Source organism: Phyllostomus discolor, chromosome 6 (genome assembly GCF_004126475.2).
Source record: "Phyllostomus discolor isolate MPI-MPIP mPhyDis1 chromosome 6, mPhyDis1.pri.v3, whole genome shotgun sequence".
Classification (NCBI taxonomy): Eukaryota; Metazoa; Chordata; class Mammalia; order Chiroptera; family Phyllostomidae; genus Phyllostomus; species Phyllostomus discolor.
In genome coordinates, this window is record NC_040908.2 from 62,445,184 (window position 1) to 62,462,488 (window position 17,305).

At 39.3% G+C, this 17,305-nt stretch overlaps 1 protein-coding gene across 3 annotated transcripts in view; it reads left to right on the top strand.

Annotated features, from left to right (window-relative positions):
* KDM3A (lysine demethylase 3A) overlaps nucleotides 1-11,959 on the top strand; it is a 48,264-nt gene extending 36,305 nt beyond the window's left edge. For 2 of the 3 annotated variants that reach the window (XM_028514493.2, XM_028514494.2), the window contains exons 17-26: nucleotides 734-906; nucleotides 1,280-1,516; nucleotides 2,640-2,811; nucleotides 5,231-5,318; nucleotides 5,963-6,093; nucleotides 8,740-8,859; nucleotides 8,941-9,080; nucleotides 10,091-10,267; nucleotides 10,350-10,484; nucleotides 11,245-11,953. In XM_028514493.2, coding sequence (XP_028370294.1) covers nucleotides 734-906; nucleotides 1,280-1,516; nucleotides 2,640-2,811; nucleotides 5,231-5,318; nucleotides 5,963-6,093; nucleotides 8,740-8,859; nucleotides 8,941-9,080; nucleotides 10,091-10,267; nucleotides 10,350-10,484; nucleotides 11,245-11,325 — 1,454 coding nt within the window. In that variant the 3' untranslated portion in view covers nucleotides 11,326-11,953. Of the gene's footprint in view, nucleotides 1-733; nucleotides 907-1,279; nucleotides 1,517-2,639; nucleotides 2,812-5,230; nucleotides 5,319-5,962; nucleotides 6,094-8,739; nucleotides 8,860-8,940; nucleotides 9,081-10,090; nucleotides 10,268-10,349; nucleotides 10,485-11,244 lie in introns of all 3 variants that reach the window. The other variant, XM_028514492.1, reaches the window with a different exon arrangement.
* Nucleotides 11,960-17,305: the final 5,346 nt, after the last annotated feature.

Genomic DNA, 17,305 nt, shown 5'->3' on the forward strand with positions numbered 1-17,305 from the left:
AGTGCTGATACAGGAGAGAAATCATGTAATCATGTGATGAGACACAGAAAAATTGTGAAACGTAAAGCCTATTCATGATTTTTTAAAAAATCTTGAATTAGTAACAGAATGGAATATCCTTAATGTAATGAACTTCTACAATAAAATAGACAGCAAACATCATAAATAGTGATTGAATTTTTTAAATGGGTTGAATAGTTTTTTTTGTTGTTGTTTTAGTTTCTATGTTTATGAAAGAGATGAGCATACCTGCCAGCACTATTTTATTAAACATTGTACTGGAAGTACTGGTTATTGCATTAAGGCAAACACACAAGAAAATATTAGAATTGGAAAGAAAGAGATAAAGCTGTTTATATTTGTAGATAATCTAATTATACATGTGAAAAATCTAAAAGAATCTATAATTTTAATAAACCTCTATCAGGGTTGCTAGTTACAGTGTTAATTTACAAAAATCAATTGCACATTGCACACCAGGAACAAAAATAAAAAACAGAAGTTTAAAAAATACCATTTACCATGGTCTCACCTTGGATATTAGATATTTTGTTATTTTCATACCAGTTGGAAATTTTTGTCTAAACCAATAATGTCATTAGTATTTATCCTACTTTTTTTGGTTCCAATAAATGAAACCAGGTTCCAAAGTAAGTCTGTTAATAGAAAACTATTAAGGGATTTGCCTTTCAGAATGCTTTTTCCATCTGGATGTTTTTGGTTTTATTTTTAGAAAAACAACCAATGATGCCAATTTTAAAGAATGAAATCAAATGCCTTCCACCTCTCCCCCCTTTAAGCAAATCCAACACAGTCCTGCATACTTTTAACAGCACCATTCTGACACCTGTAAGCAACAACAGTTCTGGCTTCCTCCGAAATCTCTTGAATTCCTCTACAGGAAAGGTATTCATTTGTTTGATTTTTGTACTCTGCCTAGTAAAGATGAATAGATGAGACTAGAAAAATTGAAAGAGAAAGTAGGAATGAATCATGGGAATCCTAGGTTTTCCTTCATGGGTCATATCATTGGCAGGTGGGCTTTGTGGGGTCATAGTACTAGGCTAGGCAGTTTTCTCCTGTCATTCTTTTTCCTCTACCCACTTCTGTGAGTTGTGCTGTCAGGTTGGGGAAGGAAACTTAGCTCTTTGTCTCGGGGTCCTGGCTTGGACTGTTTTCATTTAGAGTATGTAATGTATACTTGTCTCACCATTAGAGGAATGGGTTTTTGGTGGTAGGGAACAACATATTTAAGACTTGTATTTTTTCTCAAATTTAGACAGAAAATGGACTCAAGAATACACCAAAAATTCTTGATGACATCTTTGCCTCTTTGGTGCAAAATAAGACTTCCTCTGATTTATCTAAAAGGCCTCAAGGACTGACGATCAAGCCCAGCATTCTGGGCTTTGACACCCCTCACTACTGGTTATGTGACAATCGCTTGCTGTGCCTGCAAGATCCCAACAACAAGAGCAACTGGAACGTGTTTAGGGAGTGCTGGAAACAAGGGCAGGTAGGAGGGTCCTCTGCTCCCTCAGTCCAGGTCAGATCCCCCTTCTCAGTACCTTTGTCAGACCTGACATCCCCTCCTCACATCCCCCCTCCAAATATAAGCTGTATATTCTTTATCTCCTATTACTGTATTTTATAATTTAGGGTGAATATAATTAAAGCAGAGTGTGGCTGTGAGGTTTTGATTGCTTCTGACTAGTAATTGGGTTTTGATGGGAACATTCTGGCCTCAGTTATTCTTGTGTGCTAAACTTCAACAGGAGGAGTGGGAGTATGAGTAGGAGGCTGATGGGACTGGGGGGTTTAGGCAAAATATGGTAATCACGTGTCCCTTTTCCATGGATTAAAATCTCATGCTGATGGCAGTTTTAGGTGGGCCAGAGTCAAGCGGTTCATCTTATAGTTGATGTATAGTTTCCCAAGGGGTCTGCTTTACAGGGCCACATTGTTCCATCTTAAGTTTTGGTTGATAGTTTAGGTTTTGGTTTGTTTGCTGAACTTTGGCTTCTGTTTTTAGGCTAAACGGAGTCCTCACTATAGGAATACTTTGCTTTTGGACAAGGCTAGGACTTGGGGAATTGCCATATAGAAAAATGAAAATACTTCACCCCCAAAATTTTTAAAAACTTGTTTAGCCTTGTATACTAATAAGATTTGCTTATGATGATAATGACAGCACCAGCATGGAGAACATAATGTTTTTAAAATTGAATGCATATGACTCATTCTAGATAAACAAAGGATATGGCAACCTCAGGTCCATACTCCACCAACAAGAGGGTGGAGGACATGGCAGCGCCATGCTCCAACGAGATTCTCCTGCTGACCTTGTCTCACACATCTTCTGCCTGGCCCTGAGCCCTGGCACTGGTGTTCTGTGAATAATGGGACTTCAGTCAGAAGGTGTGATCCTTGCTCCTAGAAGCTTACTAATGTGATCTGAGAGTAAGGGGTGTGTGCAGCAGATGAGTGGTGAAGACAGGAAATGCTGTGGGAGCTCAGAGTCTAGGCTGGCACATGGGGATCTGGGACAAGGTGACCCACAGAGAAACAAACCAAGATCTGCACGGGTACAGGGTCAGAGCTGAGGGAGTTTAAACTAACTTCTTCATTCTTGTCTTTAGCCAGTGATGGTGTCAGGAGTGCATCACAACTTGAACACTGAACTTTGGAAACCTGAATCCTTCAGGAAAGAGTTTGGAGGTCAGGAAGTTGACCTAGTTAATTGTAGGACCAATGAAATCATCACGGGAGCCACAGTAGGAGACTTCTGGGATGGATTCGAAGATGTTCCAAGTATGTATTAAAGACCTTCTAGGGGTGTTGAGGATGTGAAAGGAGGGGCATAGGAATAGCAGGAATCTGAGACACTTTGGTAACAACAACAGCATTTTTTCAGGATTTCAGAGTTTAAAATTAGTGTCTTCCCCTTTCTTTTTTACAAAGTTTATGTTTTCTATCTGAGACAAATTCATCTTGTAGTTTCTTATAAAGGTGATGAGGCTTTGGGCATCTGCTCTTCAGGTGTGTCTGTGTCCATCCTGTGATAGGAACGCTGTGCTTCTACTTGTCCCAGCAGGAGGGGAACACACAGCCAGGGCTTATGACTCAGTGCTAGTGTTTTCATGTGTGTCTCACTTTTTTTTTTTTAATTGTTTAGCAAGGTAAATAGACCTGAAGGTGCCAGGGAATGTGAATTCATTTAATACAGAGTCTCCTGGTCACTGTCTCCTTCATGTGGGTGAGGGGCAATTGTGGCAGTAAGAAGGCTTGTATGTTTTATGCTGAGGTGTGGCCCTTTCTGTGGATTGGCCAGTCGTTAAACTGTTTCCAAGAATATTAAATGCACGCAGGGCCCTGAGGTTCACATCAGCACAGCAGTGGGTCATCGTGCCCCCATTCCTGATAGAAGGTTTGGCTCATTCATTCTTCAGACTCAGTAATTCAAGTATGCTCATTCATCATTCTCATTATTTTTAGACACACTTTCACCTTTTAATCTGCTTCCTAATTCCCTGTTACCCACATTCATAGATCATGGCTTATACATCAAACATACTTTATAATAAAGTTATAGCTAACTCTTATGTAAGATGTGATGGAGTTTTCCATAGATGCCAAGATGGAGTTTCAGGCATAAGATACTTACCTAGGGATCAACATCTGTGAAATAAAGAGAAGTGAGGAGCGGGACCAGACATGAAAAAGGAGTCAGCTGCAACGCAGACTCCACAAAGCTCAGCCAGTGTGGCAGGGAGTTCTGGAGCAAGTACTGCCCCTCATTGTCTCAGATTGGGCTGAAGTGTGGGAGATGTCAGGACCTTTATCCCCCTGCCTCCCTCAGTTTCTAGAGACCAGTGCCCTGGGAAAGGCAGTGACTTGCTGAGGCAGTTCTTTTCAGTGAGGCAGACCCTAAAGCTGTGATTGGGCAGCAAGTACTTTGAAGGGGATCTGATGATACACCTACCACAGTGTGCTATCCAGGTAGGCCTGGGTTCAAATCCTGACTGCTGATATGTACTTGCTATTATATGAGCTTGGTGGTTTAATTTTCCTGGGGCTCAAACTTTCCAAAGTCAACTGCAGCTTGTCTTTTCCATACTTATGATCCACTGTGCATACCCGCAGTGTGCCGCCCCCACTGAACTGCTGCTGGTGTTCTGAACATCCACTGTACCCTGTGATCTCCTGTCTTTATTGCCCTCTAGAGTGTGCAGTGTTTAAACTGGGTTATGGAACAGTGCTTGGTTGACTGGAAAACATTATACAAATATTAGTCCTCAGGAGTACAAACTCGGAAGTCAAACCTGCATTGCAGTTCCAATTCTGCTGGATGACCTTGGGCATCTGTCAATTTCCTCATCTAAAATTGAGAATATTAAATAATGCTTAATCTTACTGGGATATTGGGTTTAATTAGAAGGACTAAATTACTAAAACACTTAGCAGAGACTGGAACACAGCAATAAATGAAATAATGGTTGCCATTGCTGTTCATCATAATTACTAGTATGTCTTTTCCAATTAGATATAGTTCTTAGTTCTTCGGCATTACCCACAACAGGTGTTAGTTCCGACTGTTACAAGAAAATAGTTCTGATTAAGCTGTGTGTATCATCAGAAGCTGGGGGCAGAGAGTGGGTGCCGTTGGTCCTGGTTCTCCATGGACTGAACATCAGTTAGTTTTAGTCTGAATAAAACAAGTCATTTGTATTTCATGCTAGCCTCAGAAAACTGTTCCCATCCTCCACTGTGGCCTTTGATTGTTATAGTACATTGCTGTTTATTAGTTGGGGAGCTGCTCACTTCTTCCAGAACTCCGTATACAGGAGGAGACTGGATCTGAGTGAGGGGGACATCTGTCAAAACACCAATGTATATAATGGGCAAAAGGGAGTGGCTGAAATCTCAAAGAATGAGTAGCTGTTTAATAAACATCTAGAAGAGACAGGGCCCTGATACAAATGAGTTACTGATTATTTACTTATTTATTTTTTTGTACAAATGGATTTCTTGGCACTGTAGAAAATGGTTAGCGATTGATGAAGGGGAATTTTAAAGAAAAATAACATTTATATATAAAATGTGTTAAACTAGGAAGATTTTGCAGAGATAAATTTTATTGTGTTAAGTATAAAATGCTAATTTGCCATTTATTTCAGTCTGTTTCTGAGTTAAGAATAGGAACAATTCCGTTATTCTGATTATTTTTCAGACCGACTTAAAAATGAGAAAGAACCAATGGTGTTGAAACTTAAGGACTGGCCACCAGGAGAAGATTTTAGAGATATGATGCCTTCCAGGTATGATTTGGGTGTCGATGATTCAGTCCTTGACTTGGTAGGATAAATTCTTTTTTGAGATGGTGAAAAAATAGTTTTCAGGGAAATATCAAAGTTCTCATAGTTTTACTGGGGCTGACGTTTCATTTCTAGTCTATAAGCTTCGGAGATGTGTGTTTTTAAGTGAGATGAAATTACTGTTACTGACTTTTAGATCTGGCTGACCAATGAAAGTTCCACACGTTTTCTCTGCCAGAGAAAAGGTGGCTCAGATGTGCAGGTGCCAGGGTTCAGTGTGATACAGTCACGTCTTGCATTAGACAACAAGGTAACTAGATTGGATTCATTTTCCTGATTTGAGCTTGAACCTTGAAAAGGATCCTCAGAACTAAGGCATAAATAAATCCTTGCATGTCTGCAATTCATTGCTCAAATCTTTTGTCTGAAATATTCCAGATCATTTTGATGCATGTGTATGGTATAGGAAGGAAGAAGACTTATTCATAATTCTTTTAATTCTGATTTTAAATATTAATGTTTAGCGGTCTCTATCTTCATGAGCACAGATGTTTTGTTTATTCTTTTTGTGTAGATGGAACAAGAAAATCACACAATAATGAATTAGAAAGGCAGGCTTATCTTTCAAATTCTTTGTTCTGTACCAGGTTTGATGATCTGATGGCCAATATTCCGCTGCCTGAGTACACACGGAGAGATGGCAAACTGAACCTGGCCTCTAGGCTGCCAAACTACTTTGTTAGGCCAGATCTGGGTCCCAAGATGTATAATGCTTACGGTAAGGAAGCAATGACTAACTTAAAAAAATTATAATGGAAACAACACAAATCAGATGTTTGGAAATTGATTTTGGGAGAGGGAGAGATGAAAAACATGTATAGCCCTGACACTTGACACAGCAGTAGGCTTCCTTTTGCGTGTTTTCTTTCATTCCTTGGATGTGTGTGTGTGTGTGTCCTCTTCATAGTTGTAGGTGTCAGGCGTATGCAACTGTTTACCTTTCTCTTTTCTGCACCTAATACTACATTGTTAAATCTTTACATGTTGCTTAACGGTCCTTTTCAGTTTTTTAAAAAATTAAATGTTAAGGTAACATTGTTTAAAAACATAAATTTCAGGTATACAACTTTACTTTTTATTCTATTTCAGTTGACATTCCATATCAGTTTTGAGTTTACAGTATACTTGAGACATTTATATGATTTATAAATTATCCTACTTGAGGTAAATTTAAGAGGAGAAACAAGAGTCTCTTGCTGCTCCATGATTCTGACTTCACTCTTATCATATTAGCCCTTAATAGTCCTTAGTAAGATAAATTTTAGTAGTTGCACGGTACGTCATTGAATGAATATAATTGTATTAACCATTTCAATGTTGCTGGACATTTAGGTCATCCCGCAAGCATTCCAGCTCTTTTAACATCTACTCGAAAATGCAGTGTTCTGTGTTGGTGGGTAGTAAGTAAAGTTAGTATGTAAGGTACCCTTTGAATTAGGTTTTTATTGTTTGGACATGACTCAGCAAACTCAACAAGGAGGATCACTCCAGATCAACATTGGTTTCTACAGTTACCAGCTTGTTCTGTGATTGTTGTGACCTTGACCAGTTTTTTAGGGTCTTTATCCAGGTCTGGATTAGATTTGGCCATTTTGAAAGGGTTATTTACCACTTTATTGTTGAATGAAGTTTCAGTTTGAATTATTCAGTGAATTTGATTTCATGTTTTATACTATTTGTCCTCCATTTTTCAAGTCCTTTTATAAGTCACTTTTTTATTCCTTCCTCCCATAATTACTCCCAACTGCAATCTCTCAGACTTGAGGGTGGGATGACAGTTCTCCTGAAGAAAGGACCGAGTCTTTGGCATCTTTGCCATGTTCTTCAGAGAGTTTGGGGGAGGGGGGTGGGAGCGAGAGCTTAGGCCTCAGTATGACCATTTTGGTACATGGTGGGGTCAGCTCAGGGCAGCACCAGGAGCAGGGCTGGGGAAACTCCCCCAGGCTAGATGCCCGCCGTAGTCCTGCCAGTGTAGGGTGAGAAATGTCTGTGGGAGAGAGGACATGGCGGGCAGAGTCCCCTTGCTTATTTATTCCATTTGCTTCTCAGGTCTCAGAGAGCCCTGAATATATCTGTGGGTCTGTAGCATGATCCCTCACTGAGTTTGTTTCCCTCAAGCTCTTCAAAGTAGCTGCATGGTTAGGAACACAGGACATATTCTGTTCACAGTAGGGTTTATAGTGAATTTATGTAAATGAAAGCATTTTTCTGCTAAAATAAGTGGTATAATGTTGTGTTACGTTGTTATCCATGTTTTAATAAAATGAACCTTTATAGGCTAGAAGCGGTCATCTGAGAAGTTTTCAGAATAAATTCTCTGCTTGTTTTGAGTAGCTTAGCAGTAAATCTTTTTCCCTGTAGATACCAATAGATAGATGGCAGTGTTATTCTGCAAAGCTTTTTCTGTGATAAACTTATTTCCATCTAGAGTAAGTACCATATTTTGCCGTGTATAATGCACACCTTTTTGTCCAAATATTTGAGGGGAAAATCAGGTTGTGCATTTTACCTGAATAAAGGTCACATTATCCCTTCTATAATGCAAAAACGTGAATGCATTATACGTGGAAAAATACAATGGGTATGGATTGAAAATAATAAAAATGTGTTTATTTTCAAACACCTCATACCTTATCATAAACATTAAAGAGTGATCATTTTTCAGATTGGTGTCTGAGCCCTTGGACTGCGAGCACAGTTGGGGACCTCAGGCTCCAGCTCACCCCTTTTCTTTTACAGTTGGGAGAACCTGGGAGTGTGTTGAGCAGTGTGCCCTCTTATACAGAGCGTACGGCTATTTGAGGTCTCAGCTTTGGGTGTGTGTGAGGGGGTTTCTCTTAGGCTGTCCATCCTGAGTGCACCGTGGGGTTCGTGTGTTGCCCCAGAGCCTTTCTAGACTGCAGCAACCAAAGCTTGAGCTCACCTGGGTGAGCAAATGTACTTCTGCCAAACCCCAGCTTCAGTAGTCTACTTTACCATTCCCGAGTCCTGCTTTCTCATTGTGGCTTCTGGGTATTTCTTCTTTTCTTACTAGCACATTGATTCATTTAAAAAAGTTTTTTTAATAATTTGATCCAGGATCTTTAGTTGTTCTCAGCCAGAGGGTCTGTCTGTCCCATTTTGCCTATCAAAGAAACCAGAGTACTTGTATTAGGAGTTGGTTCATTATTTTTATAATTAAATATTTAAGAAATTATTTTCACAGTTAAAAGGTTAGAATAATTTAATATTAAATATTGGGGTTTTTTTAACATGATTAGAGAAGCAGCTTTTAAATTTTGTGATCAGGTGTCCCCCAGGGAGTAGGAAAGACTGTGGCAGCCCTTGTTATTTTTAGTAAATTTAAGGCATTTTCCATTTGCAGGATTAATCACTCCAGAAGATCGGAAATATGGGACAACAAATCTTCATTTAGATGTGTCCGATGCAGCCAATGTCATGGTCTATGTGGGAATTCCCAAAGGACAGTGTGACCAAGAAGAAGGTAGGGTGTGCACAGCACGAAAGTAGGGCTTACTCTCTGAGCTGGAGGCTGTGACCTGATATTTGCTTTCTCTTGCTCCAGAAGTCCTTAAAACTATTCAAGATGGAGACTCTGATGAACTCACAATAAAGCGATTTATTGAAGGAAAAGAGAAACCAGGGGCCCTCTGGCATATATATGCTGCTAAGGACACGGAGAAAATACGAGAATTCCTTAAAAAGGTGTGCTCCTTACTCTGTGGCCTGTGAAGAGAGGCATGGAGAATAGCAATATCATAAATAACTGCATGCCAGGAACTGACTGGGTTACTGGGGAATTACCACAACATCAAATGCTAAATTTGTTCACATCAGATTGGATAGACTGAAGCTGGTTGTTAAGGACCAAAGACTTCTAATTGATTGGCTCACACTTCTGAAAAGAGGAGCCCTTGTCTTTTTCCTTACATCTGTGTTTTATGTTACAGTGCATTTGGAGATTTTTTGAATGCTCTGTTGTTAGTTCCTCTGATCATCTCTTAGCATGTATTTGTTTTTATTGCCTTGAAAATGTAAGCACTTCACAAGTTCTGTCGTCCCTGGGCCCTGTGGTTACCACGTTCTGAGTGAGTTACAGAAGACCCTGTTGGTTTTGTCTACCTTTCACCTAGTAGCAGGTCAGGGAGGCCTCTGGCCCTACTTGTGGCTCTTAACTTGTGAAGAGTCAAAGCGATGCAGGGTTTTTGAAGATTCTGAGAGTCGCTTGTAGTTAGCAGGTTATTCACAAAGGTCCATATGTGGAAGTTCTCATTAACTGGGAAGATGGCTGTATTCAGTTATTGACTTGTTCGCCAATGAGGCTGCTGGTTGCAGCTTGTGACTATTTCATAACTCAGATTAAGTGAATGCAGGTTTTTATTAACTATGAAATCAGCAAGTCTACTTCTAAGGAGCTTGAACCAACTTATATTCAACAGTCTACACCAAAATATTGTCCAGATACGTATTTACAAAAATATACAGACCACCAGTCTCGGTTTGTAGGAAATGACAGAAAGGAAGCCACATTTTCTGTCAGTCTTTCCTCAGTTCATTCAGTTAATGTCTTTGAGTACTATTCTCTGCCAACAAGGCCTTTGTGTTAAAAGAGGCCTGACAGTTCCTGGCTGACCACACTGTTCGGGTAGGGGAGGGGTGCCCTCACCGGGCCTTTGCATGTTGCTCAGTTTCATAGTACTTTGAATATATTTTAGGTATCAGAAGAGCAAGGTCAAGAAAACCCAGCAGACCATGATCCCATTCATGATCAGAGCTGGTATTTAGACCGATCCCTAAGAAAGCGTCTTCAACAAGAATATGGAGTTCAAGGCTGGGCTATTGTACAGTTTCTTGGGGATGTGGTGTTTATCCCAGCAGGAGCTCCACATCAGGCAAGAACCATTACTTTGTTTCTTATTCTTGTTTTACTGTGAACTTTAGTGTGTGTGACTGATGTGGCTTGGTGTTTTTCAGGTTCATAATCTATATAGCTGTATCAAAGTGGCTGAAGATTTTGTTTCTCCAGAGCATGTTAAACACTGCTTCTGGCTTACTCAGGAATTCCGTTATCTGTCACAGACCCATACCAATCATGAAGATAAGTTACAGGTAAAAACAGCGCTCATTCCTGGCATTTGCTGACTCTGGCTTCATGGCCCATTAGTTACCTTATAAAGAGAGTCAGTGAACTCACACTTGGTACAGTGAGTTGATGAATGGCTTTATATCTAATTTCACTGTGTACTTGAGCGAAGGGGGAACAAACAGGAAATGTCGCTTGGTTTGGTATTGGTGAGACTTTGTAAGAGGCTGCATCCAAAGAGAAAGTCTTTAGTATTGAAAATGGGTACATCTGACCTCTGATCCTAGCTCAGCTGCCAGAACCCTGTTCTGCTGGGTTTTGAACATGGACCTTTAGTGCTTCAGTGTCCTCAACCTCAGGTGCAGCAGAACAGACGCTCTGGGACCTGAAGGGGGTCTGAGAGGGTGGGGTTTTTAGAGGCTTTTAATAGTCTACTATATAACATAGAATTTCATGTTTCGAAAACTAGGGAAAATATAAACTCTGAAAAATAAAACTGTACCTTTGGACTTGGTTCTCCCTGCACTTGCTAGGGGTGGGGCCATGTGGCACCAAAGCCTATGGAAGCAGTCTTTGAAGTTCTTCCAAGGAGGCATGGTTTTAAAACGTATATGGAATATTGGCCTAAAACTGCCCAGGGACCTTTCAAGTACTGACATTTCCTATTGAATATTCAGTGTTTAATTCTGAGAGAATGGTATTTAAATTGGTAGTGGGAAAGTTTGTGTTTAGTAACAGGTTTGAGATTTAATAGTAAACTGACCATATTTTCTTTTACTTCTTTAGGTGAAGAACGTTATCTACCATGCAGTCAAAGATGCAGTTGCTATGCTGAAAGCCAGCGAATCTAGTTTTGTCAAACCATGAGGGTCCAGAGACACCTTAGCCCCTGTACATTGGAAATGAATACTGGCAGCTGTTCAAACTCTTCAGGCGGGATTCCTGTGGACTTTGAGATTCATGTTACCTCATCTTTTTTAAAAAGTGTACCTGGTGAGGGTACTCTGTCTAATGTATATTTCTAGTGTTTACAGACACTAAATGTGTATATTTAGTAACTATTTACAGAACATGCATCCTTAAACTGTGACTTCTCACCTAGTGCAGAACTTCTACCAAGCTGTAAAAATAAAACCTCTTCTCAGCTCTGGAATAATACTGCAGTTATTCTCTAGCTGTTTGGTTTGACAGCTTAGTCAAAATGAGTTATAACTACTAGGAATAACTGCGCAGTTTATTTGGGTTGTATTTTGTTCTGTGTCTGTCTGAGTATCCCCTCCCCCACCCTTAGTGTTTAGAAGAGCAACGGAGAGAAACGACAGCTAATGATGCCATTCTTACCATTTGGCATTTGGACGGGCATTATTATATAGCAGAAATGAACTACTGTACAATTCTTGGGGTTAACCATCTTTAGTTAAATGAAATTTTAATTTAAATGAAGCTTCGCTAATTTTAAGTGTTAAGCATTTTGCATTAAAGTATTCATATAATAGTTTGACTCACTTTATTGGCATTATTCACTGTTTGTGAATTCTTCGCACCTTTCATCAGATGTTACAGGTGTAAGAGATTACCCCAGGAACTCATCTTAAATGCAGAGAAATTAGATACTGCAGCGATTTCCTACTGATTATTACAATGCTAACATGGAAATAAATTTCTCCCCAGCCAGTTGGAAACTCTGTTCACAATTTTGCAAAGAAACACCACCAGCAAACTAAATTTAGAAGTGGGAATTAACCTTCAAGTCAGGCCTCAAGAGAGTCATAATTCCAAGGACTATTCATAATCAAATATTTTGTAACAACAAATACAAAAACAGAAAACCACCATGAGCAAGAGTCAAGAGAAGCTTTTGGTCATATTAAACTTGCAAAGTTTGCAGATTCTGGAATGACCCAGTATTTACTTTATATTCTGAAATGTTACTATGTTTAAAGAAATGAGTGATTAGGAAGTATGATGAAAGAATGAGATTGCTAGAAATGATCAGATTTGGAAAGGCATGATAGTGGAAATTAGAAAACAGCAGTGCCAATTAGAATAAAAGCTGAAAAGTATTCTTGTACAAACTAGAAGACTAGTAAAAATATGTCATACAGCATTGAAAAACAGGAAACTATAAAGAGATGCTTGCTTACAAGCAATACACAGAAAAATGTAGATTTGGTAATCAGTGACAGAACCAAGAAAATGTTGGGGATGATGTTCAGGACCAAGAATTTTGCAGTATTGGTGACACATTCAGATTGAAGAAGCCTAATCAAGATGGATGGATGGATGAATGAGTGAATGAATAAAACAGTAAATTTTAAAATCCACACCTGTGTGGCATATAGTAATAAATTTAAAGAATACCCCACACAAATAGGTTCTTAAAAGAAGCCAGAGAGGGGGGAAAAAAAACATGATGACAGATTAACTGGCGGGATAGTTCAGTTGGTTAGAGCATTGTCCTAATACACCAGGGTTGAGGGTTTGATCCCCAGTCAGGGCACACACAAGCATTAACCAATAATTGCATAAATAAGTGAAACAAATCAGTATTTCCCTCTCTAGAATCAATACTTTTTTTTTAAAGAATGTTAAGTGACAGATTAGCCCTGACTGGTGTGGCTCAGTTGGTTGCATGTCATCCCACAAAGTGAAAGGTTGCTGGTTTGATTCCCTGTTAGGACATGTGACCATGTTGCAGGCATACGCACCGTGCTGGGTATGTATGAGAAACAACCGACTGATGTTTCTCTCATTGATGTTTCTCTCCCTTCTTTCCCCTCTCTCTAAAAATGAATAAATGTGGTTTTTTTAAGTGGCATTAATACTTGACTCTCATCAGCAACAATGGAAGTCAGAAGAAAGTAGATGTTGTTCTTAATTTTCAGGTATGTTCAGAATACATCTGAAAGCAAAAGTCTGAACACAGCACAATTCTTTTCCCTGTTCTTCACAGACATTTCTAAACTAAAAGCAAACAACCCAGTTTATTTTCAGGCCCTTGCTGAAGGAACCTGTAAGGATATGATTAGGGAAGAAAATTAAGCCACATCATACAAGGAAAAAAATGGTGTACAAAGGAAATTTTAAACCCTTGGATAAAATTAAAAGTAGTATGAAACACTATTGTTAGAAGTCTAGGTAAAGCTGTTCAAAAAGTTAAACACATGACCCAGCAATTTTACTCCTGGGTATATACTCAAAATAATTGAAATATATATATACAATTGAAAGCAAGAATTCAAACAGATAATTGTGCACCCATGTTCCTAGCAGCATTATTCACAATGCAATGGACAAAAGATGGAAACTACTCAAGTGTCCATCAGCAGATGAGTGGAAAAAGCAAAATGGCATGTACACACAACAGAATATTTTTCAATCAAAAAGGAGGGATATTCTGACAATAAAACATGAATGAATCTTGAAAACATGCTAAGTGAATTATACCAGGTACAAAAGGACAAATGTATGATTCCACTAATATGAATGATAATTATATTCCTAGAATAGTCAAATTTCATAGAGACGGGAAATAGAATGATGGTTACTGGGGCTGGGAGGAAGGAGGATGGGAATCATTGGGTTGGCCAAAAAAAAGTTCAGTTTCTATACGGTGGCTCTAGTAGTGCTTAGTTGTCTTTAACTTCATTCAAAACAGTTTTGTTGGATTGTATTGTGACAGCTGTCAAATCAGCATGCATTTTTAAAAATACTGGTGAATTTTTGTGTAGCCATTTTAATATTGAAGAAGAAAATGCACATTTTTGGCTTATGTTTTATTATTTCAAGAAAGGTAAAAACAAAACAGATTTGTGCAGTGTATGGAGAATGTACTGTGACTGACTGAGCGTGTAAAAAGTGGCTTGCAAAGTTTCTTGGTACTATTGACATTTTGGCCAAATAATTCTTTGCTGTGGAACTGTCTTATGCACTGGAAGATGTTTAGCAGCATCCCTGGCCTCTAGCTACTAGACGTCAATAACGGGAGATAGCTGACATACTCAAAATCTCCAAATCAATAACGTTATTGGTGAAAATGAAAAATTTAACTTACTTTATGGAAAAATAACAAGACTTCTGGCCTACCCAATAATATGCCACTGGATTTAGTTTTCTGGTATTTTGTTGAGGATTTTTGCAGCTATACCCATAATGGATATTGTAATCTAATTTTCTTTTTTTTTTTTTAAGATTTTATTTTTAGAGAGGAAGGGAGGGAGAAAGAGAGAGAAACATCAGTGTGCAGTTGCTGGGGGCCGCAGCCTGTAACCCAGGCATGTGCCCTGACTGGGAATTGAACCTGCAATGCTTTGGTTCGCAGCCCAACCTCAATCCACTTAGCTACGTCAGCCAGGGCTAATCTGATTTTCTTATAGTATGTTTGGCTTTGGTATTGAGATATTGTTGGCCTTAACAGAATGAGGTAGGTAATGTTCCCTCATATTCAGGTTTTTGGGGGAGATTGAGAAAGATTGGTGCTAATTCTTTTAACATTTGGTGGAATTCACCAGGGAAAACATCTGGTCCTGAGATTTTCTTTGTTGGAGTTTTTTGTTCTGTTCTGTTTTGTTTCTCCTGATTTTCTTCTTTCTTGTTACAGGTCTATTCATATTTTTAGTTCTGCAGTTTTGGTAGGTTGTATGTTTCTAGGGATTTTCCCATTTCATCTAGGTCAGGGGTGTCAAACTCATTTTCACTGAGGGCCACATTAGCCCCGAGGTTGCCTTCAAAGGGCTGAATGTAATTTTAGGGCTGTATAAATGTAAGTACTCCTGAGCTAGGGGCAAGGAGCTTGGCAGTGCTGCCGGGTAGAAACAAGGTGCGGGACCAGATAAAACAAGGTGGAGGGCCGGATTCGGCCTGCGGGCCTTGTGTTTGCCACCTGTGATCTAGGCTATCTAAGTTGGCATATAGTTCTTCATATTATCTTCTTATAAATAATCTTTGAACTTGTGTGAAGTTGGCAGTAGTGTTCCTCTGATTTTAGGAACTTGAGTCTTTCTGCTCCCTCCCTTCTCTCCGCCCCTTTAGTCAATCTAGGTAAAGATCAGTTTTGTTGATCTTTTCATAGAACTATCTTTTGATTTTGTTGATTTTCCTCTATTTTTCTATTTTCAACTTCATTTATTTCCACTTTAATCGTTATTTTCCTCCTTGGAGCTTTGGGTTTAGCTTGCTGTTCTTTATTTACTTACTTAAGGTGCAAAAGTTAGGTATTGATTTGAGGTCATCTTTTTCAATGTAGGCACTCCCAGCTATACATCTCTCCCTGAGCGCAATTTTTTGCTGCATCCCTATGTTTTGACCTGTTGTCTTTTCATTTTCATTCATCTCAAGATATTTCTAATTTTCACTGTGATGTTTTTCCTTGACCCTTGGATTGTTTTAGATTGTGTTTTTAAATTTCACATATTTGTGAGTTTTCCAGTTCCCGTCTTACTATTTTCTAGATTCAATCCTTTAAAATTTCGTGAGACTTGTTTTGTGGTCATACATATTAATTTATCCTGGAGGGAATTACATTTGAGAACAATGTGTATTCTGCTCTTGTGTGTAGTGTATTCTGTATGTGTGTTACACCTATATAGTAACTACAGAATAGTAACTATATAGTATAGTTGATAGTATAGTATAGTCATTTGATGACTATATAGTAACTATATATTCAAGTCCTCATCTCCTTATCATATGCTTGGCTATCCTGTTCACTACTGAAAGTTCTTATAGTGTAGAATTGTCTATTTGTCTCTTCAATTCTGACAGTATTTTTTTTTAAGATTTTATTTATTTTTAGAGAGGGGAAGGGAGAAAGGGAGAGAAACATCATTGTGTGGTTGCCTCTCAAGCACCCCCTACTGGGGACCTGCTTGCAACCCAGGTATGTGCCCTGCCTGGGAATCAAGCCAGCAACCCTTGGTTCGCAGGCCAGCACTCAATCCACTGAGCCACACCAACCAGGGCAATTCTGACGGTCTTTTGTACGTCATGGGGCTCTGTTGTGAGGTGCATATATTGTTATATCCTCTTGATGGAGTGACCCTTTAATCAATATTTAATCTTTGTTGTAATCTTTTTTTATTTAAGATCTATTTTGTCTGATAATAATGTAGACACGGCTTTTTAAGGTGTAAGGTGTCTACATCTTAAAGAGATGTTCCATCTACTCTTCCCATGGAATATCTTTTTCCATTTTGTTACTTTGAATATTTTGTGTCTTTGTATCTAAACTGAGTCAGCATAATAGCTGGGTTATATTTTATTTATTAGTTCTCCCATTCTCTGCACTTTAATTAGAGAGCTCAATCCACTTACATTTAATTACTCATATAATTACTCATAAAGAAGGACTTATGGACTTCCGGCAAGATGGAGGCATAGGTGGACGTACCATACCTCCACTCACAACCAAGATTGGAACAACAACAATTTAGAGGCAGAATAACACCCAGAACCAACAGAAAGTTTATCTGAATGGAAGTCGGACAGCCAAAAAGTTGAAATAGACCTGTTCATCCAGACTGGTAGGAAGGGCTGAGACGAGCAGCTGGGCGCAGGTTGGGTCGCCGTGAGGAGAACGGAGAATTGGGCACTTAAGGCAACAGGGAGCGCATAAGGCATCTGGGATGCACAAGATCACAGCGGGTGGGCCCTGAGTACACAAGCGGCAGCTGGCAGACCCAGTGAGGCGGTGATTGTGGAGCAGGCAGAGCGCGCAACCCAGGATCCCAGGGAAGGGACTGAGGTCCCACGGAGAACGGAGCTACTACCATTGTTCCCTCTTGACCCCACCCTCACATACAATGTCACAATCTAGCGACTGGGGTGCCCAGCCCTGGAGAATACCTAA